General features: G+C 44.5%; 1 protein-coding gene across 10 annotated transcripts in view; it reads right to left on the bottom strand.

Annotated features, from left to right (window-relative positions):
- LOC146205934 (oxidative stress-induced growth inhibitor 1-like) overlaps positions 1–23,003 on the bottom strand; it is a 148,011-nt gene that overhangs the window by 5,353 nt on the left and 119,655 nt on the right. For 9 of the 10 annotated variants that reach the window (XM_084590600.1, XM_084590598.1, XM_084590599.1 and 6 more), the window contains 3 exons: positions 12,121–12,175; positions 4,954–5,090; positions 326–517 (listed from right to left, as the gene is read on the bottom strand). In XM_084590600.1, coding sequence (XP_084446726.1) covers positions 326–517; positions 4,954–5,090; positions 12,121–12,175 — 384 coding nt within the window. Of the gene's footprint in view, positions 1–325; positions 518–4,953; positions 5,091–12,120; positions 12,176–20,437; positions 20,516–23,003 lie in introns of those variants that run through there. The other variant, XM_084590596.1, reaches the window with a different exon arrangement.

Raw genomic sequence — 23,003 nt, 5'->3', positions numbered from 1 at the left:
ATGTATTAAAGCATGCTTGATATGAGGCAACCAGGTGGGTGACACAAATTCAAGTTGATGTGCCTAAAGCTCAGTCTGAGCAAGCATGGCATAAATTTTCGCAGGCAACCAGCTAGAAGTCAGCCATTGCATGCTGATGTGCCTAAAATACAAGTAGTAAAATTTTTCGTGCACACATCAACTTCAAAAATACCAAGCAAAAAGCTAACTTTCAGAATTAGCATCATAAGATTCTCAATCCTATGTATGCATTCCTATAAATTAAAGGAAAAGTAGAACTAACAGTGATGCTACAAAACACATTTCCTAGTATCACAGCAGTTACCTGCCAGCTGCCCCCAGGCAGACCATTTCCAAGGACAATGTGATCAAGTGCCTTGGATGGATCATGAGCCCAGGTAAGAGTGGAAGGCTCATCAGAACCAAGGTCAGCATCCGGGTGGCAAAGGGTGTCTAGAAGCAGTGACACCGGGTTGCATGAGCGTCCCTCAAGGCCCGAGCTCAACGAGGAGAGGTCCTGGAAAAAGCAACATTGGGGGAAAAACATGTAGTTGCAGCACAATGACATGGTAGAATAATTTAAAACCACACTGTAAGTACCTTGAAACTACAGTTGACACAACCAAGACTGACAGCTGCAGAAGGCACATCTCTGAATGCTGAAAATGTTGCACTGCTTATGCTGCACTCGAATTTTCACGTCTCAATCAAGAAATAATTGTTCAGTTGTCTTAATGCACTCAGTTCGATCACACTTAAGCAGCAAAGTCAGAAAATGCAGCTTAAAATAACATGGTTGCACAGGTATCGTACAGCTAGTATTGGCATAAAGTTAATACACTGACGCATTTGTGTAGTTTAATGTGCATGAAAACAAGATGATGTAGAGGTCAATTATTACTCATTTTTGTTTCCATAACATTCCATCTTCTGTTCAATGCTTTACAACCAAGACATGCCAACAATCCTCCACTTGGCCAATTTACCATTCATTCATCACATCATATTTCTATCTCTTCAGGTCAAGGTGTTAGTTTTGTGCCAGCCGTGCGAAGCCACATCACAGATTAGCATGAGTGATCCTCCGCACCTTTGCACCTACTGGTCGACCTGATAAAAGCAAACCTGTAGTGCCAAAATTAATGTTAGGATGGTGTAGGATATGCAGGAAGCACAGCATGGCTGGTGAATGAATCACTAGAGGTGCCACATATCACTAGTAAGAAATGCACACAAAATCCTCATCTCGGGTTGGGCATGTCAACTGGGCCCAGTGCGATGGCTGTAGTCGGGATTTTATGCAAAAATGCATTCACTTAATACCCAAAAGAGTGCCTCCCTCTTTCCCTCTTCCTAAAACACAAACTGTAAGCTACAAAACTTTCTTTCCTGCTTAACAGAAAAACAGGGGTGATAAAGTGCCACAGAAACTTCCTGTCGGGGTGGCGCAGTGATTAGGGAGCTTGACTACCGTAACCAAGGATGCGGGAACTAACCCTAACCTTGACGGCTGCTTTTCAACGGAGGCCAAAAGCAAGGTGCCCATGTGCTGTGCGATATCAGTGCACACTAAAGAACCCCAGGTGGTCGAAACCTTTGGAGCCCTCCACTAAGGCGTCTCTCATAGCTTGAGCCACCTTGGGACGTTAAACCCCAAATTCCAAATCAAACCAGAAGTCTGACCATTCCCACTCCTTACTCTACTCTTCAAGAGAGAAAAATAATAAAATGAATGATCAGTGAATGCATTTGTCTGCTCATCCATTTAGTATTATTTAAAAAGAAAGCCAATTTTAAATATCTAGTGGTTAAACTTTCGAGTTTTTATGTCTTCAAACTTAAGGGAACTTTCCTCAATGTTATTTTTGTGAATTCAGTTTTTTTCTTCTCATGACTGTCATTTCTTAGTAATAAATTACTGGCACTTTATGGCCAATACTTATTTCCTATGGATGGATCACCAGTTTTTATAGGTGATAGAATGGGGTATTTCTGTGTAGTCAAAAGTCACTTGGAGTTTATCTTTGTTTTTTTTATCAGCCTGAAAATTTGATTTGCCAGTTATTAATACACCATTATAATTACTGTTAAAGCACTCATAGCACTGTCTAACTGCACAACAAAATGCTGTCTTAATCACAAGCCACTGAACAAAAACACAAATGGAAGTTCACTTCTAAATGTTGGGTTGCCAAGTTCACAACCCAGAACTTCTGGAAAAGGGTATTTTTCAACAAAGAGTTGTTTATATGCAGTTTGTTCTATACTGCAAGACAGCACCACAACAAATCAACACATCCACAGATCGTTCCTTGACATTCTCACAGTTTACTGCTTTATTTGTAGAAGCAGAGTGATTTGGGGGAGTTGGTACTGCTATTTATATTAGCAAAGACACACTCGATCATCAGTTTTCTATAGCAGTCTTCAGTACTCGGTGCAAGCACTTAAAAGGCCTATTTTGCTATGCATCAAGAGATTAGACCATTCCTAACAATATGTTCATGAGAGTATGTCACAATGTTCTACAGCTGCTTCACAGTTAAGGGGGGTTGTGGGGCTAAAGAGTCAACTTTTGAACTGTTGCACAAATTAGTGCATCAGTTCAAAGTTGACTCTTCGCACTCTTCGCATGAAATTTTCAGGGATGGTTTGTCTTCCTCCTATTAGAATAAATTCAATGTTTCATCAGCTTAGCACGAATAGAAAAAAAAGTTGTAGCTGTCATAATGAGTAATTAAGTGTGTCATCTCAGGAAAACTATCATTTCAAAACTAATGAAGATGTACTAACTGTTTGTGCTTGGATAACTTTTAGGTAGTTCACTGTGCAGGATAAGGTCAATTGTGGGTACATCATGACATTCTTCTAAAGATCTGAGCTCTTTAAAAACGTATTTCATTTTTTCTGTTGTCATTGTATATCACATATTTGATACTTTTTTACCCTAGAAAATAATTAGAAATCTGAAAAGTACTTTATCTTGTTCCCAAAAAAATCAAGCACTTTGCTTAGCTAGGCTCCTAGTGGTGCAAAAACAGCATTGAAAGGATAAATGCTGCGTTTTAGTCAATCCAAGCTTCTATTTTGGTTCACAAGCCAATCCGCTGTTGCCATAGCCCAAAATCTGCCTATTCTTTCCGTTTTCATTTTTAGCTGTCTGCCGTTTTCTCGTTAGCAGGTCCTTTTTGTCTAGCGAGCACAAACAACAAGCGTTCTAACTTGGGGATGCACTCCGTGTAAAGCTTCTTGCCCGCTATGCGGTTGCGTCTTGAAATCAGCATTCATAGGCACTTTTGGTGGTGAGCGTACCTCGCCTTGCAAAAAATTTAATTAGAATTTTTCTGCTGTGCACATGACAACCAAAATTGGTGAGAAGTTTTTTCAATACATGCACAATCCAAAACAACCAAAATTTAAAAACACATTTTTTTTAAATTAAAATTGTGATTTTAGCCCCGCATCCCCCATAGAATGGATGCACAAGAAAGCTGGACTTGGATCATTAGGTGGTTAAGTTAAGTAGGATCATGGAAAATCATGCGGCCTGCTAATTGTTAACAACAGCGATCAAACTGCTGGCACAACTGTAAAAAGATACACCACTAGCTCACATCCCTGGCTTCTGCACTTTGTTATTTCTCTCCTTTGAGTGTAACTCATATTTAATAGCCAGCTAAAGCTGTGGTGTATAGATGAAGAATACTGATCTTTATTGGCTAAGACAAAGTTTTGGTAAATCTTTGGCACACTGCTAGTTTTTTTTTTTTTTGTGTGTGTGTGTGTGTGTGTGTGTGTGTGTGTGTGTGTGTGTGTGTGTGTGTTCAGGCCAAACAGTTGAACAGTCAAAAAATAACCAAGCACACGCTCAGCTTGGTACTTCCACGTCCCACGCACCTTTCACTTTCCACTTGGAGCAAGCAGCCCACATGTGACCATGTTAAGGAAGCTAAATATAATGATGTCTGCTGGGTGACAAGAATACAGGGCAAAGGCAGGCAAGACGGAAAAAAGTGGGTTTTCCTCTTCTACTGCAAAGATTTTCTCGTATTGCTTGACGTCTTGCACGCAGTATGCCGCTCCGCTGAAGCAGTCCGATGCTGTGACGTTACTTGTAACTGCTATGATTAAGCTCCATAGCATCATTTTGGCAGTCAAGACAGCAGTCAAGGCAGCAAGACAGTATTGTCTGTCAAGTGACCCTTGATATTAAAAGCTTGACATGTTCTGTCACTCCAGCATCTCTTTTTTTGCAATCCTATTTTGTATAGAGTGATCCACTTCTAGCTATAACACGGTCACTGCTTTCAAAGCAACATTGCGTCGGATGCAGGTGCTTATCGAAGCAAAGCGATATATGCACAGTGGGACGCGGAGGTGATGCTTCGCATGGCCTGCCGCCTAGCTTTATAGATTGGCCGGGTCGTACGTAATGATGCTTTGAAAGCAGTGGCCGTGTTAGAGCTATGGAGTGAACCACCCTGTACATCGCCTTATGAGCGATTACAAGGCTTCTAACAATTATTTTCACATCATAAAGGCAGATCATAACATTGTGCATGCCTTTCCACTTAGGTTTAAACCAGGGTGCATATTTTTCCATCCATTTACGAGCATGAACCGATTTTTTTTATTTTCACGACCTTGAATATGATGAACACCTCACACTGTGCACAACCTGTAGATGCATTCAGAAATTATGTGGCTACCAATTTTTTCCACCGCAAGAACTAGACCCTCTGTATTCTATTAAGGCATTAGACACAAAAGAATCTTTTCAGCCACACTCACATGAAAGTGATGATAAGATACTGGTACTGCAATACTGATATGCATAGTAAAACGAACTGGTCCCTTAACAGGTGAATTGTTGCAACATCAGAGTTCACTGTACTTGTGACCAAGGAAGGACCTCTGTGTCAATAAAGCGAGAGGTGCTTGGATGACACTTACTTGTTCAACAAGGGAGAGACTTCTGTTATCTTCCAGCCTGGCATGCAGATATGGGTTGGGGTGACAGGTTCCTGGTGCATAGTAAGGCCAGTTGCCAGCCAGGAAGTAAGACATAGTGATGCCTGATGGTCCATTGCCTGAACAAACCGTAGAAAACAGTGTCAATGCGTACTGCAAACACAAGGCAGCAGAGGTTCCCTGAAAATCACTGTTGCTTCATGCGTTAAAGATAAGCACTGAAAATCCAAACCTCAACAGCATTAAACTTCACTGAACAATGCCCCATTCCGCATTGTGTGTTAGGTTGCTAAGTAGCCAAACTTGATGCCATGCAAAGAGGAGATTTTAAAGTTGCCATGTCCATGTTCAAATGACAAACCTGCTACTTTTATTGAAAATTGAGCTTTTATGAGCTAGAAGAAAGAACAAAAAAATGAAATGCAGGTGCCACCATCACTGGCTGTTTTCGCAAGCAAACTGTGGGGCATCAAGAGTTTTCTGCACGAGATCTCTGGAGACTAGGGTACACCACTATCCACTTCCAAACAGTGGTCACGGTGTAATTTCTGGTCTTGATGAAACATGTCTTTTAGTGCTCAGAACTAGTCACAGAGTCAGCTTTTACTAGGAATAAAAGCTGGACGGAATTATCCTCAGTGCGCTTTTAATCACGAGCGACTGTGCAGGCAAGCCTGGGCAGTGGTACCCTATGTCCTCAAGCTGATATTCTAAACTGAATGTATGCACATATAGAAAGTGTCCCTTCAAGCAAAACAAGCATATTTCTAAAAAAGAAAAAAAATGGAAATCTCCCAGCTTTTCCAATTTCCCACCAAAATAGTTATGTGCTCATCAGAATTAAATCAGTGCCAGAGCTGGCAAAGAATTGTAAGAAACGGCAGTACAACTAAAACTAATTTCAAAAAAGCAAAATGCCATATATACTGTACAGAGGTATGTCACTGAAGTTACTTCCAGCACTCGCCCAATATGCCAAACTATCAGGCACAACTTTGAACTAGCATTTTTCAATTAGATGCCACTTATATCTCTGAAGCTGCAAAGTACCGGGTGCCACTATACGGCTGTGGCAACACACCGTGAGAGTGTATTCTGTCTCACCAAGAAGTATTGTAAGCACCAAGCAGTAGCAACGGACCTAGCTAGCATGCTTACCATCTTAGTCAGGCACATGAATTGGTTTTGTCGCCATTAGCTGTTGATAGTTTCAGTTCAAAGAAGGTAGCCAGACAATTAAGTTACTCACCAAGATAAGTGCTTTGAAAAGACAGCAAAAGAAAATATTAATGGAAACAAGGACCTACACAGAGGATTGGATTAGCCTTTGAGAACACTATTAAAGTTTTCTCTGCATGAAAAGGTGGCTGGTTTGCTGACAAAATTGCCTACCAAGTCCCCAATTCCCTCTACTTACAGCCACTCCCCTTGAAATTTGGGTGGTGATAAGCCTGGCCCGCATGGAGCATATTTTTGCACATGGAAGCTATCTATGTGGGCTGGCCTTAAAAACTGGAAATGAAAGGCATAGTAACTTCTTGGTGACCATGCTGTAAGGAAAAGGAGAAAGGTGGGGCAAAAAAAGAAAGCTGAAATAATAGAAGGCTCCCAAATATAATTTCGACCACCTGGGTACAGTGTACTACTACAGCCTCATATAATCAAAGATAAGAGTAGCTTTGCCTCTCAAAAGGGCCCCCTGCCACCAATGGCATTGGCCGATTCTATTGACGTTGATCCTGATAGACTTGTTCAAGCTTGACAACTCAAGGTGTGGCAGATGAAAGAGGGTTGCAGACCGCACTCCGGTGGCTGGCAGCACACACCACATTGCTTTCTTACTTCCTAGTAATCCTCCCATGGAATGACTTTGCACATTAAATAAGTGGTGAGCCAGAAATGGTCAGCGAAGAATTTAAGTCATGATTCACAAATGCCAGAATTGACAAAGGGCATCGTTTGTTGTTTAAATAATTTTCTGGCTTATCCTGGCTCTCTTCTAAGTTAAAATGGCATACCAACAACCACAGACACTGCTCTCAGTTACTACTTAGGTCCTTAAATCAGTACAACCTACGCGATGTCATGGACACCATTTTGCAGAACAGCGTGCAGTTTCATCCATAGACTCATGGAGAAAAATGAAGCTCTGGAGAGAGCACAGTGAAGTAGTTCCTTCCTTCATTTATTCCCTCTCAGAGTCTGGCCCTAATGTTTTGGTATGCATTAGTATGCGCGTCAGCACATCCTGTGGCACGGATGTAAAGCTCGAGCTTTAAACCTTTTTCTAATTCGTTTATAGAAAACAAAAGGCACAGTATCTGACACACTTCTCGGTGGACACCTGAAACACGCCATAAGGGAAGGCAGAAGGCAGGAATGAAGTAAGAAAGAGAGTAAGTTGTGCATAGCGGAGGGCAACGGAATAATTTCGACCACCTGGGGCTCTTAAAAGTGCACCAGCATCGCACAGCACATGGTCCACGCATGCGCACCCAGCAGTGATTGATGTCATGTACTCGCATGCCATCAGACCGACTCTCTTTTACTTTATATAGCCTTCAAAGTTATTGCTGGATGCACTCTCCCGAGTTCTTTTCTTTCCTCCATGCATGAACTTCAGCAGGTGATGATAAGCTGATTAGATATGCCATGCAGCCTTTCATCATGTTTCATGCACCACAAAATGGCAGAAAAGGTGGCGTTGCTATCGGCAGGGGCACAGGATGTAGGCGTGGGGACATTTAGCACGGCTTAAACGTTTCGGTGGGCTAGTTGGTTTAAGCATCATGTATCAAACAAAGTCTAATTGTTACCACTGTGTCCATATGTTTCCTAGTCTCTTGTGCGAGTCTCTATTGCCACTGTTCAATCCATTTAGTATTGAGGTACTGCCATCATCTACCAGTACCGCGCTCTGTCAGCGGCACAGGCGCTGATTGGCCCTGACACGCAGGATGTGATGGCATGTGGCAGGCACATCAGGCATGCAGCCCCATTTCATTCCATCTGCATGCACTCCCATTTAGGCAATCTACACATCCGTAATGATGGCGCGGGGTAGCAGTAAACGATAGCACTCTGCTAAATGTGTGAAACATCACAAGTTGCCTGTGGTTAAAAGCATGCCTGGGGAGTAACTGTGCAACCTGTTCGACAAATAAAATTACCTAGCGGAATGTTGCATCCGCTTCCTCCATGTTTTCGTGTTCATATTTTATTCTTTGTAACAATACAAGACACTGCTGCATGTGGATGACCACAAGGTATTTGCTTACGGATACTAAATAAGTTATAATCAAATTTCTCCAAAAAGCAGCCGAGCCATTGCTTGGCTGCTGAGACAGAAACAGGTAAGAAAAGAAAATTAAATATTAAATTATTTAGCAATCGTAGGCAAAACCCACGAGATGATCCATATAGTGGAATGCTTTCTGTATCATGAAGAAGAAAATATACTCCCTTAACTGATTCTCCTCTTTGCAACTGTGTGTGCGGATATCATGCACTATGTAGAGTCATCTCGTTTAGTCTTTGTTCCCGGTCAGTGCATTCAAGCAACATAACACTGCAATACTAACTAGCTTCCTTCGTTGCCTTACTAATACCACCATATGGAATTCGCTTGCATGCAGTAAGCAGCTTATATATACACTTTTTGTTTTCTCACGTTTCAATTTCAACAGATAAATGGCGACCGTGCCATTAGATTAGCTTAGGCTCTTTTAATTCACTTAATCCACTACAACTCTTATGGCAGCCTGCACCAAGAGCTGGGATTAAAAACATTGAGCAAGTAGCTAAACTATTGCTTTTGCATGTCTCATGTGACCTTAACTTTGACATCATAGGCGCTGCTCAGTTGCTGAAACCGAAACAATATAACAGGGAAAATTCAATTATGGGTTACTTATAGAGCATGAGAAAATTCTAGGTGGCTGTTTAAATTTACTAACCTCTTGCACATAACTACAAGGAAAGAGCAAAACCCAAATTTGGTGCCCGAGTCACAGTTACCCTGCTTGCTGTGTGCACGCTAATGTAAATTTGCGACTGTCACAAAGCAGCAAAAAAACACGCGAAACACTTCATCGGCCTTTGATGAAATTAATGCAGTATCAATGCTGTAAGCATAATCAATGTGGAGTAAATGACATACTATGATGAGACAAGAATGAATATAAGAAAAAAACAAAAAAACAGGCAAGTACCAGAAAAATTAGGGAGACATTTAAGCTCTGCTGTATGACGCGATAGCGTTTCACACACACACACACACACACACACACACACACACACACACACACACACACACACACACACACACACACACACACACACACACACACACACACACACACACACACACACACACACACACACACACACACACACACTGAATATTCGACCAACACCGTTCCCACTTCGAGTTATTAATCAATTCGCTCTCACCCTACCGTCTGATCTGCTGACCGTCCTGGTTATTTCGGTAGAGAGACTGCCCCGGAAAGGCGGTAGTCCCGGGTTCGATCCCTGGACCAGGACGAATTTTGCTTTAACTGCGAAGTTTCTGAGAAAGCTGTATAGCTTTCCTTTGTAGCCGTATGACTGCGCTTGGGTGGATGCCAACGAGTAATTACTCCCTTATTACAAACCTATTCCACCTTGGAGGATTCCCCTAGATATTCGACCAAAACCATTCCCACTTCGATTCATGGATCAATTAACTCTCACTCTACCATCAGATCTGCTGGTCATCCTGGTTAGCTCAGTTGGTAGAACGACTGCCCCGGAAAGGCGGTGGTGGAATCTTTGAAGCGAAAGCTTCACTATGCCAGCTTTTCGAGCTTCAACGTAGTGCCGGTTTTCACCTTCAAATGACCTTGACAGATACTGCACCTTTCCTTTCTTATAAACCAATCTACAATGGAAGCAAAAGCTTCACTACACTAGGTATAGCAGGTTTCATGTGCCACTAAATTTGGCCTTCAAGTAACCTTGAATTAAGTGGGGGTGTCCATGATTTCGTGGTTTTCAACAAAATGCATACCACACCTTCCTTTCCCCAAAACCTAACTTAACGGAGAGGCAGCCCTGGGTTGTGCAATGTCTGCGCACGTTAAAGGCCCAGAGGTGCCCAAATTACTCTGCAGCCTTCCACTATGGGACCTCTCTCTCCGCTTTCTCTGCCATCTTCCTTCTCTCAAGTCTGAAAGATATTGTGCCTTTCCTTTCTTATAAGCCAATGTACAATATACAATAAAAAATAAAAACATGATCTTGACCTGCTGCTTAGGTGTAGGTGTCCACAATTCCATGGATTGAAAAGTGGGTGTTAAAGATGCTATCACTCCAACACTCACAGCTTTTGCTTTATCCCTAAGTTTAAGCCATGCTTCAACCCCCCAATTTTTCTTTAAATGCGAAATTTCTGAGAAGACTCATTTGTAGGCGCATGGCTGTACTTTGGTTGATGTCAATGAGTAATTACTCCGTTATTACAAACCTACTCCACATCGGGGGGATTCCCCTAAATATTCAACCAACACACAATGTTTTTTTTTTCTTTTCTTAGTTTTTATACACCGATACTTAACATCAGCAAACATTGGCTTTCCATTCCGAGTATTTCACACTTTTAAACACCTTTTCTTTTTTTTATTCCATCAATTACAAGCTTTAAATTTTTAATTAGCACCATAAAGCACTGCTTCTTTATTTTGAGCATATTAACACTTGTGAACCATCCTTTTTCCAATTTTTAATATTTTTCAATTAATTAATAGATCAATTAAACACACTAAACTTCCTTAATTACCACCATCAAGCATTAGCTTTTAATTCTAAGCCTTTTGGTATCTTTGAACCCTCATTTTTCATTTATTTCAGCAATTAACCAATCCATTGCCGTAATTCATTAACTCGCCATTGCCTTCACACACCAATCAATCATCAATTACTAGAACTACAAATTACCATGATACGACTTTTTACGCAGCCCTCGATTATTTCCGAACACACGGTGCCGAGTGTTGCAAAGCTGAAAGTTTCAAACAATTAATACTGAGCTTATTTATTCAGCGGATTGATTCCTCTATCTTGCACAGTCATTTTTATCATAGCATTGAACTGTTCGTTTTAGCCAAAACGAACGCGATAGCCTTCAATTAGTCGCGCTAGACTGATTTTTGTGATCGTGCGCGTTTCGCCATGTTACTGTTACCAGTTGCACCCTGTGGAGATTCAAAATCCCCTGCCCTCATTATAACGGCAACGCGTAATTATAACGCGAATTACACGCGCTGTTAGGGAGGTTGAAGAAGGAGAGGACACACTGGCCACCTCCCAGTCTCCCGCGGCGACACTGCCGCGGGCTTCCCTCTTTCCTGCCGGCCTAACTGGGACACCCCCTCTCCCCGGTCCGAGTCGAGGAGCGCGCATCTCACAACTCGCAACTCCATTACCGCAACGGGCCGTGAGCTCGTAGCCACGCGAGCAGAACACCCCCGTACACGAGCGGGACGGGACGTTCGCTCGCTACGGCGGTTGTATTTGAGTGTTCTTTTACCGTGTACTCGAGCACAATAAACCCTGTTCGAGTACGTAACTCAGTGTTTGTCCCCTATGGCCCGAACCCGCCGCAGTGGAGACTTCTCGCACCGCAGGTTGGGGGTCACAGCTCTCTCTGTTAGGGCTGACGCCGGGGCTAGAAGGCGACTGCAGCGCCTAGCCCCCCGCTGGCGCATTATTGCGAGAATGACCCCCATATGACCCCGACGACTGCTGCCTATCGCTCCGGGAGCAATTCCTTTCCCTCCCTTTCGGCGCACGCTCCTGCGGTCCAGCCAGTGACCGCACCCTAGTGCTGAACCATCGAGACGCCCTAGAGCAAGGTCTTGCCAGGCGACGGCAGGCGCTGCCCCAAGTCGGCTGGACGCTTCCCGCCTCTTTTGTCCATGCGCCTTAAATGTGCTTTCAACATCAAAAGGACACAAAGCAAGCTCTTCAGAAAGCGGCCTTGATGACACTCTTGCCACCCGGGGCCACGTTCACGGCCTGCATTGGTACTTTCAGGGCACGTACGCGCACACGCACAGACACGCGTGGGCACACACACTGATTCCAAACGATATAGCAAAGAAGGCTTACCAATAACTACCACGTCCTTGTAGACGGCCATGTTCGCAGGTACTTCTCGGATGTCCTGGAGAAACGAAAAACAATGAGGGGTGAGTTCGTGCCACCGCAAACGCAGCACACCACGCACACTGCTACTTGTGAGGGCGAAGGCTGAAAGGCAGCTTCACGTCTGCCAGATAAGGCACATATATCTATATTTCGTTAGCATGGAATGACACCATTAGGTTCCAAAAAGAGCTGCGTTAAAATTTACCCATAGCTCCCGTAAATTCTTTCTCTCTATTACGCCGTTAACGGCACTTAGCCGTAGCGCAACGGGGGTTCAGGCGCACGGCGAACAGACAGTATCTGCGCTGCCTGAAGTGAATTTAAGAAGGGGGACAGGTAAGCCGCGCAAAAAAAAAAAAAAAAAAAAAAAAAAAATCATGCAGCGACGCATGCCCCTGAGCACATCGAGCAGTTTTAGCGCGCAAAATCCATTTCAACGACAATGCCATTAGCCAAGGAGAAAGACCTTCGTAAAGTTGCGGGTGCAGTAAAATACAACACGCTCGACAGCAGCAAATGCAGTCTGGCAAAATGGCGCGCGTGCCGGAAAAGAAACTTCGAACGAATTGTGGGCTGTCCTGAGGTAGCCCGCCGCCCATTCACCGATTCCTCCGTCCAGCATCAACTCGATCGTAATTGACGTGCGCTCAGCGTGCACGGCGCGCTCTTTCGCTTCTTTACCAAGTTCACACTCGCCGCAGTAAATAACGAAGATAATTAGACCACCAGCATCAGCGACAATACAGTGTCTGGAATATACCACCTTAGTGTGCCGATCGAGGGCGCCGAGGTGGCACTGAGAGCAGCGACTCCCGCATAGGGGCACTGCGGACTGGGAGTGTAGGAGCAATTATATAACCTCCTTGTGTAGGAGTGTGTATGTGTGCTAGGAAGTTGGCCGAGTCGCTTTCAATCGAATCGCGACAGCCTCCGTTGTTGGCATGTGTGCGTCTTTTATCGACCTACAAGTCGTGCAGCGTCGACCAGGGCCGTGAACAAGGACACGTTTCCGCTAATACAGTAGAACGTTGAGCTGGTTGGTCAGACATGGTGAAACACGCAGCTGAATACAAAACAAAACATGAAGAGGCACGCACACAGCATCGCCCTGCTTGAAAGAGATCCACTACGGCACATTGATATAAAACATGCCCGTTCCTTGCAAGGTCACTTTACCTAAACATTCTTGTAATGCGGCATTCAAAGTAATCGATGCCAGAAAACAACACACATTAAATAAAACTCGCATCAGATAAATGACATGCGCGAACGAAATTACGCATTCATGCACATGGCTAAGCCAGCTGCATGCACAAGCGATATCATCTGCCAAGACAAAAGCATCTGCTGGGAGATCGTCTGCTGAAAGCTGATGCTGATATGCACGTTCCCCCTTGTAGCGAGAAATCATAAAGTTATAAATTTAAGCCAAGTAAAAATATAAAAATAAGATATAAGAACTTTTATACAAAATGTGTTGACTTACAATGATGATGAGTTGAGGGCATTCCCTTTGTAACGGGCGGATACGGTATACATATCCTAGCCGGTTGGCCAGACAAGCACATTCACTGAGCAGTGCCCTCAACTGGTAACAATCATTGCGAACGGCACCACTGCCACCGCACGGCACACTATGGGCACCGTGCTAGCCACCATAACAGTGCAGGTATGGTAGTGCAGGGGCCCTATTCTCGACACACATGGCCACGCACAAGGCTGCCGTTCGGCGCCATTTTGTTTTCTCTGATTGGTTCTCAGAACAGTCACGTGTTTTAAATTCGTGGCGCGAAATTTCAGTGTGTTGAAATGGCTTTTTGCGGTGACGCAAAAAATGACGTGAGCGTGAAAACAGATTTTTAGCACCAGTATTCATTATGCATGGAGGGTATATATAAGTAACTGTGGAGGGAAAACAGAGGTATATATAATACAAAGGGAAGCACTCACGCTCGTATTACGAATTGGCCGAAATGAACCTCCCACTCTCAAGAGCCGACTCCTGAAATCTGATTGGCTGACGTTGTGTGGCGGGAAATAAGTCATGCATAAACATTTAATGATGATGTCAAAATGAAGTTTCATTACATAAATGATATTCTGCCATTGCTGGAAATGACCAAAGTTGGGCGCCGCATTTTGAACCCTTGACGGATGCGAAAGAAACATGGCGAATTCGACGTGCAGTATAGGCGGCTGTTAGCTCATCGCAGTTTGGTAGAGTTTGGCGGATGGTGAAGTAAGCTGACACATCTTGTAGTAATTGCAGAAAGCACTAAAACGACGTCATAAGGGAACTTTCAGCTGCGTCATCTTTTAGAGGATTAGCTACCTCCCGTTGCAAAGCTTTGGTCTCAGAGAAACCATCGATCCACGCCGTCGTAGCCAAGTGCAGCAATGCGGCCCGCTAACTCAAGCGGTTGATCTGCGCGAAACGAGGCATTTCAGAGAGCAACAGAAGGGGAAGTTGGGCGAGTTGTAGGTTGTTCATGATGGTTTCGTGGGCGCTTTTTAACACAGATACAAAGAAAAGAAGGGAAATGAAGGTGCCAGTCCCGTGTTTTCTTCTTTTTGTCTCTGTGTTAAACACCGCCCACCAAACCATCATAAATTTCAAAGAGTACCGCGATGCTTTCTAATTATCTGTTCGTGAGTACAATCTGAGGGGTCATATGATTCGATGGCTGTGCAGGAACTTCACGCGACAGGCAGCGAGGGATCATCAAAGACTTTCTTAAACGTCGGCCCTAAACACTGCCTTTTTTGCCTTGCACTATGCACTCACTGCAATGTTAACGAATTGAACAGCCTTTCCACGATGAGCAAAGCAAGCAAAACTACTCACAGCTTCTATTTTAATAAAGGAATGTATGTTTCATGTACATGGCACATGTTTGCTTGCAACATGAGATGTGTTTCATATATAAAGTTTTCTTTTAATATATATGCATGCGGGCTCACCATTTGCTTATGTTTTAGAAAAAAGCACGCTATGACGGTACGCTCTAATCCTATGACGTAGTTGAGTGATATTTTGTGTTGATTGCTTCTTTTATATAGCCTGAAAATAATCTCCCTTTATTGATTTGCATTTTACCGTTTCGACAGTAAGGAATACGCGCGCGCGGCGCTGCCCTAGCTTCATGCCATTATTTCCTCAGTCATCTTTCGCTTTCTTTCCATATTGTCCGTTTATACCCCTCTGCACGTGCACGGTAGCCTGAGAGTCGCTTAATTAACCTTCCCATTATTCTGTTCTGTTTCGTCCTTTTTCTCGGACATCTTTTCGCACGCTCGCGCATGAAAATTTAACGGACTAGGTGTAAGGCACAGCGTATGCCTTCCACTTCGCGCGCGCGCGCGTGTGTGTGCGTGTGTGTGTAAGACTCTCTCTCCCTCCATCTCTCTCTCTGCGCTGCTTTCCGCGCTCTACACAACTCAAGCCGACGCAATATGTTAGAAACTTAAGCAGACTTGGCGACCTAACGGTAGCTGGTCATAACGCGGCTTTTCGAAAAAGGTGGGTAGCACAGCCAGTACCTAACAGTAAATGATACCTTGAGACTGTCAGCGTTGTCCTCAGAGATGTATGTACATTGCGGCGGCGCCGGTGCCTCTTCATCAGTGCTCGAGCTACTTTGCAAATCTGTCGATTTGCCGTTCTTGCTTTTCAGCTGAAACTCGGGCAGCCTTTCCGTGCGTAGCTGATGCCGAATGTTCGACCGCAAGTATGTCATGACACACTAATACCGCAACGCCACAACATACTTCACTCGCCTCACTGCAGCCCGAGGCTTCCGAATCACGGAACGCACTGCAGAATATCGGTTCCTGCAGGAGCACCGTCGTTTTTCATACTTGGCGCCAATATATAGTAGCAGAAGACAGCGCGCTTTTTTCTGTCCCTTTATTTCTCTTTTTCTTCTGAATGCGTAACCAGATTGTGTGCTTACGTAACCTGGCACCGTCCTACTGCACACGTCACGCGTACGTCACAATTTGAACAAAATGGCGTATTGTCGAGAATAGGGCCCCAGGATATCCCAGGAGTAACTCGCGGCGCGATGCGCGCGCGCCCCTTGCGGCGGGAAGGAGATTTTTGTAGTAGCCTGTGCGCCCGGCTGCCCGGCCGTGCAGCGGAGACGCGGCGGATCTGCTGTTGGTGGGGCGCATTCGCCGTTAATTCGTTCTTTCGATTCGCGGCATTATATGGTCAGAAATGAATTGCTGGGCTGCTGCTGTTGCACAAAATATTTTTCACGTCCCCGAAAAAAAAAAAGCTTTACGAAGCGAAGCGACGCTATATGTTTGGATCGGTGCCGTCCAACGAGCAGTGAGCTGGCAATCGTGCCCGGGTTTGCCGCGTCCAGATTTTCCGCGAAGCATTTTTCCCAAAAGGGAGCACACTACCTTCACCAGCATTAGCATCCTTTCTCAACCCGCAAATATATATATATATATATATATATATATATATATATATATATATATATATATATATATATATATATATATATATTAATAGGAATTAGGCAACTTATAGGCATCAGCGCTATCTGCATGGTGCCAATTGGCATGCCCGAAAAATAGAATGCACATCTACTGGGACCGCCGTGCGTGCCCAGTGGGCCGCGCTCGTGGATGCAGTTGATCATTGCATAATTTTTATTTAAGCTGTCCTACAGTCTATATTTCCCTGTCTACGATAGCTTGCATAAGCACCAGTACAATGCAGAGAGTAATCAAAGGGAATGGAGCGTTTTAATTGCGCATATTATGTCTTGCGCTTAATTTTGCGAATTTGGCTTGGCAACTTGCTCGCCTGCTTTATTTTTTCCTCCCTCTCAGCTCGTTCTTTTTCTTTTTTCTTTCGCACCCTTTCCTTCCACGTTTATGCCGCTACTTTCCTTCTCCTCCTTCGCTCCCCCCCCCCCCCCTCCTTAAATCCGCACTTTTAACTGCAAACTTTTACGTAGATGAGCACCTTGTCTTCCTGGAATGCAATGCAAATCAAACGAAAAAATATATAAAAAATTCCCCTATCTGACGTCGAAGTATACAGCTTTCCGCTTCGCCCTCCTCTGTAGATGTGATTCATTAAGCCCCTGTCTACCATTCCATACGCTTTATTCATTTAGTTGTGTTAATGACATTTCGATGTCTACTGAACTGCTGAACCTCAAATGATGAGCCGTTTCTCATGCCATACTGCTCAATCGAGCAAAAAAATAAGTTAAGAAATGTTTTTTTTTTTGTTTTTTTTTTTGTTTGTTTTTTTACTTATTCGTGGACGCTCTGAACAGATTTCGCATTCATTACACGCCATCCTGCTCCAAACAAGTGGTCGAGCGGCTGGCTGCCACCCGTTACCCTCCCCTGTCAAAACTTAATTTTGTGGCAGAGGACTTGAAAGTACCATTAAAGAGGCAATAAGGATCGTTAAAAAAAAAACGAATGAAAACTAGCATTCAAGTCGGGATTTGAGGCAGGACGTTCTTTCAACGAAAGAGAAAATTAGGCATGCTACAATTCTGACATGTGACAGAGAGGAAGACATGCATGTGTATTAGAAACCGTGGATTGCTTGTTGTGCCGTGTTGTAAGGGAGTTTCCATTCTCATAGCTGTGTCGATGTATCAGCGACCGCGTGCCATCTGCCATCCTTTCCTTTATCGTCGAGAAAAGTGGTTAACCACCTCATCAGAAAAACAGTTAAAGCTCTTCAAAAGCCGTCTGTGTAATATAAGTGCCTGCGGCATTTCAAGCCCCGGTAATAGCGTTCTCGAGTTTTCAGGCTTGTCGGTTTTGTTTTGTTTTTTTAGGCTTTTTTTCTCCTCTTCGACTTCAGCTTCATTCATTCCTATTCTTTTCCCATACTCGTTCCATCCTTTTCGGCCGCTCGATTCCCCGCAGCTTTCTTTTTTTTTTTTTTTCTCAGCCAGCCCAGCTTGGGGCGTTCGAGGCTGGCATTTGTGAAGCTGTACCACACTTGTGTCGTGTGGCTCCCGCATTGTTCGTGCTTCGATACGTCGCTCCAGCTGGCCGAAACTGCCACCATTTCGATGCGCAGGCCGCCTTTTTCAAGCGCGCGCCCTGCCCAGGCGGCCGCGCGGGCCATTACAAATATCCTCCGGCGCTCACTCGTGGCGCTGCCGTTAGCCGCGAGTGCTGCCCCCTGGGTTCCTGCACGGTGCCCACACCAGTATATTCCAGGCACTGTAGCCACATTCTCTTATCCTGCCCGGCGTTATGGTAGTTGTGCATACCGGGGTCTCTAAGTGTTGCTAATTTGGCGGTCTCCCCCTAAGTTTAGCGGGTTTTTACACTTTAGCGGGCAAAAATGTTGCATTGTGGGAGGCGGGATTTTTAGCGGTATTTAGGTCCTGTTGGAGTTTCTTTTGGCGAATAATAATAATAATAATAATAATAATAATAATAATAATAATAATAATAATAATAATAATAATAATAATAATAATAATAATAATAATTGGTTCACAGGAAAGGAAAGGCGCAGAATCCGTCGCACTTGTTTCTGCGGACACCTGAACCGCGCCGTAAGGGAGGGAGGCGGCAATGAAAGTAGAAAGAGGTGCCGTAGTGGAGGGCTACGGAGTAATTTCGACCACCTGAGGTTCTTTAACGTGCACTGACATTGCACAACGCCTCTCCGTTTCGCCTCCATCGATACGCAGCCGCCTGCGGTCAGGATCGAACCCGGATGTACAGTTTCGCTTAGAATAGGGTATGTTTCTTAAAATATTTCCGCAGGAGACCGTTGCTGCGAGCATTGTGACTGAGATGTCAAGATGGCGATTATCGGAACATGGGCAATACATTTTGAATTGATCTATGCGGCATTTTGTAATGCAGTCGTCCAGTCATACCTTGCCGGGCGTACGTGGTCCGGCGGACTGGGGCCTGCCAAGTTATGTGCAGAAGTTTTGGAAACAGTGGCTGCAAGACTAAGTTTTGAGACTGGGTACTGGAAGTTACAAACGGCAATGAACGAGCTTTGTGTTCTCATCGGTGCCCCTTAATTACGAACTCCATGAGTCAGCCACGAGAGAAAAAAAAAAAAAAAAAACGTTGCCATTTAACTGCAGTGAAGGAAGTCCACCCTCGACAATTTAAACAACACTGGGATCACAGCTGTTTCTTGACGATGCAAATAACTGCATTGATGGTTCCGACAAAAATTCCTTCTTCGAGCTGACTGAGTTTATTCTGATGCTGCGCTTGTTGAACGCAGGGGTTGGACGCATGTTCAGTCAACTGGACATCGTTAAATGCAAATAAAAAGCCTAATATGAACAGTGATGATGATTAATGTTTACGTTCTAGAGATATAGCAGAGCAGAGTGCGTAAAAAAACTGCCTTATGCAAATTTTGAATTTAATGATTTTTAGGGGGTTTCAGGGCTCTCTGTCGCGGGTTTTCTATTTCTAACCCCCGCCGGGCCGGTGCCTCTCCGAACCTGCGAGGATTGGGAGACCTCACTGCGGTCAGCGGACCTGGCCAGGCAGAAGATTGCCTCAGCCCGACCGCATACGTCATGGACGAACAGCACATGAACCGTGAGTGTGGTCGTGCGGAGTACCAACTGGGGGGCTGCGTGCCTCGAATTATAGGACAAAAAAGAAGTTTTAAGGCGAAAGCCTTCCTAGGCTGATGGAGCGAAAGCCTGTGCGCGGGAGCTGTGCGTCGCATCTGTGCCCTGATATGTCACTCGCAAATAGCGGATGTGTAAGGAGGGAGATTAAGAATGAAAACGATTGATGGTGATATAGGTAATGAATAAAGGTTATAAATCTAAAACGACAGAGTTAATGACTAATGCTAATGACTAATAATGATGGTTAATAATGACATTTAACAAACACAACTGATTGGAAATGAGCAAACATGCTTAGCGATGAGTGGTAATGACATCAATATGACTATAGGGAGACATCATGACTGCTAATGACTAAGAAACGACAATATGCCAAACGACGACTTGTAATGACCGCAACTGATTGCAAATGAGTAAAAATGCTTAGCTATGAGTGGTAATGACTACAATGACTTATCATGACTACGAAACTAGGCTTTCGCCTTCTCCTCTTAAGGGGCATCTAAGTTTTTCCCCCGGCTCCTACATCAGCAGTACAAGAACTGGCCTTACGCGTCTTTTTCTTTATGTTCAATATTGCTATGAATACTTTGGTACTTTGCTTTACTGATCATTGCTTCGGCGCATAAATTATTGACAAGTAAATCATTGTAGATACTAACCATTAATATATGCGGACAAAGATGCTGTCCTTTTATGGGACATGCATTCTTCAATAAAGAGCATCGGGACAGCTCCGACCAAGACCGTGGCATTTTTTTTTTTTTTTCCATACTGCGACAGGCGCGGAACGAAAACCTTCCCTGCCACAAGGTGGCCCGGGGCCAAGGCTCCAACTTCTCAAACTTTCCGTACCGCTAGATCTGGCAAAGGTCCAACAAGCAGACAAAAGTAATCTGAAAATAGCAAGAAAGCCCGCGGTTCAGTAAAGATTCACTGAGGGCACAAAGGGCGCCATAATCTCGCGCTTCTCCATGTGCTAATCTGCCATTTTTTTTTTAGCTTTTGTTCACCACGCTAGCATTGGTTTGTACAGCTGTTTAATGACAGTTGATCAGTTTTGCTTCCGGTGTATACACAGCAACCGAGTGAACGTGCACAAATACTTTTTTCGTTTCATATATTCTGTCCACGGCGTAACAATTCAGGGCTAGTTGGGTCACAAGCGCTGAAGGATCGCAATGACCAAGTAAGAAAAACAAAATCGCAATGACCAAGTAAGAAAAACAAAATCGCTATATGCTTAAAAACGCCATACAAACGAAGAAAACAATATACACTTCCTGCACAGCTAAAATTCCTCCATGCGCTGTCTGCCCCCTCCCGGCGGCACAAGCCAAGATGCTCTGCCCCCTTCCACCCCGGGGATCATCGCCCCGAGCAGAGGGAGGGCCCCAGCACTGCGAAGCCGACCGACATCTCGGCTTTCACGACGTCGTATGGAGGCGAGGTGAACGCGGGTCATGAGGCGACGCACACGATTGCGCTTTAGATTTCGAGGCCGCACTGGCTTCACACAACTCCAACAAGACGAAGAAAGTAAGGCTGGACTGCGTTGAATAGAAAGGGCGATAAACAGCAGGACAACGCGAGATACGATCGTTTTGCGCGCGCCATTCGTAATGAAGCAGCCTTCGCAGCTAGGCAGCGAACACGTGAGCGGTACCCCGCGTCAGAGCAGGAGGAGTGGTTGCATACCTCCCGGGTGCATACGTTCGTGCACCTGCAGAAATAATGCAACGGCTGCATTTCTGACCCCTGGCGCTTAACATTGAGGCACACAGCGCTGAGGGCTGGTGAAAGCTCATTGCTACCAAACTCCACATAGAGTCAGCGGCGAACGAGGATTACATTTTTGAGATTGGAAGGTGCCGTAAATGTCCCATTACGAAGCTAGAAAGTAGGCCCGCGGCTTGCGTCGTTATCGATAAACCTGCTACATTTGCGCGCGGCTTTCGAAGGTGCATATACGCAGAACCTTTCTGTATAGTTTCGTTTTCAGTTTCACACTTGATGCAAAGCGCATTTTGCAAGTCATGACGGAGTAATATTCCCCTCCAATATATTCGCGGCACACGCTATTGTGCAGCGTTATCTCTCAGTGGTACAACAGGGTCGAGTCGAATATAGCATTATCGCTCCGGGAATCTTGCGTCATTCGCGATAAAGCAGTAGTTAGGATTGCCGCGATTGCCAACAGCTCGTGGAAATTTCGTCCTCTGTACTTGCGCAACTTCAGGGCAATCGCGATAACGAAGGGTTGCAGAGCTGCGCAATTATTGCACACACACATGGAAAGCGCGTCCTTCGTTGTTTGTTACAGCAGAAGCCGTACACATTTTCTAGACGCCTGAATTACACCGCGGGCCGGTTTCGCTTAACGCCTTCCCATCCATGTAATACTTTTCGTTACTGTATTTTTCGTAGTTTAAAAGCGTCGAGTTTTACTACGAATTTATCGCTTGGGTGTGAGAAGTAGCCTGGTAATGGCGGGTTTTTTTTTTTTTTTACCCCCGTCGCGGTGGCTCGGTTACGACCATTTACTATTGAGCATGATGGAGGCGAAACAAACAAAATAAACATGTGCTGTTCGATGTCCACGCATGTTAAAGAACCGCACGTGGTCCATTTTTTTTTTTTTTTTTTTGCGATCTTAGCCTCTTCAATCAATTTTTTTGCAAGAATATTGACTTTGAAGTCAATGTTCTTGCACTCTATAGGAGGCAGGATTTCTCAATCTCGAAATTACGCACACATAACTAATTGCAACATGCTTTTTCTGCAGCATAACCGTAATTACCGCTATGCCCTATAAATAGGAAGGAATTGCCTGAGTGACGCGCAACCATCCACAAATCCAAGCATTAGGTAAGTGGAATCGCTGAAGGAAAAATGTAACTATACCGTTAACTCGCTTATCACTAGTTCCCCACTCTTGTTTGAGCAATCCGGCCCTTGTCTGCCAATAAAGCGACGGAAACAATGGACGGGAGTTATCCAGTCCCGAACAGAACGCGAGGTGCATGCACCCGATAATCGTTCAACAGTGCGAAGTGCACAGAGCCTACATCAAGAAAGATAACGCAAGCACAAACGGACGAATGAGCACTGGCCTTGGACTTCCAGTCTAGAGTGCTAGCATATCAAATTTCTTTCCTGTGTACATTACTGGTAAGATCACGAAGAAGCTGTCCTCCCTTTCCCAAGTGGGCGACGGAATCAAGCACC

The sequence above is a fragment of the Amblyomma maculatum genome, chromosome 1, assembly GCF_055883805.1.
Source record: "Amblyomma maculatum isolate TAMU_Amacu chromosome 1, ASM5588380v1, whole genome shotgun sequence".
NCBI classification, from domain to species: domain Eukaryota; kingdom Metazoa; phylum Arthropoda; class Arachnida; order Ixodida; family Ixodidae; genus Amblyomma; species Amblyomma maculatum.
The sequence above is the reverse complement of the archived record's forward strand: the minus strand, read 5'-3'. Positions and strand labels throughout refer to the sequence as shown.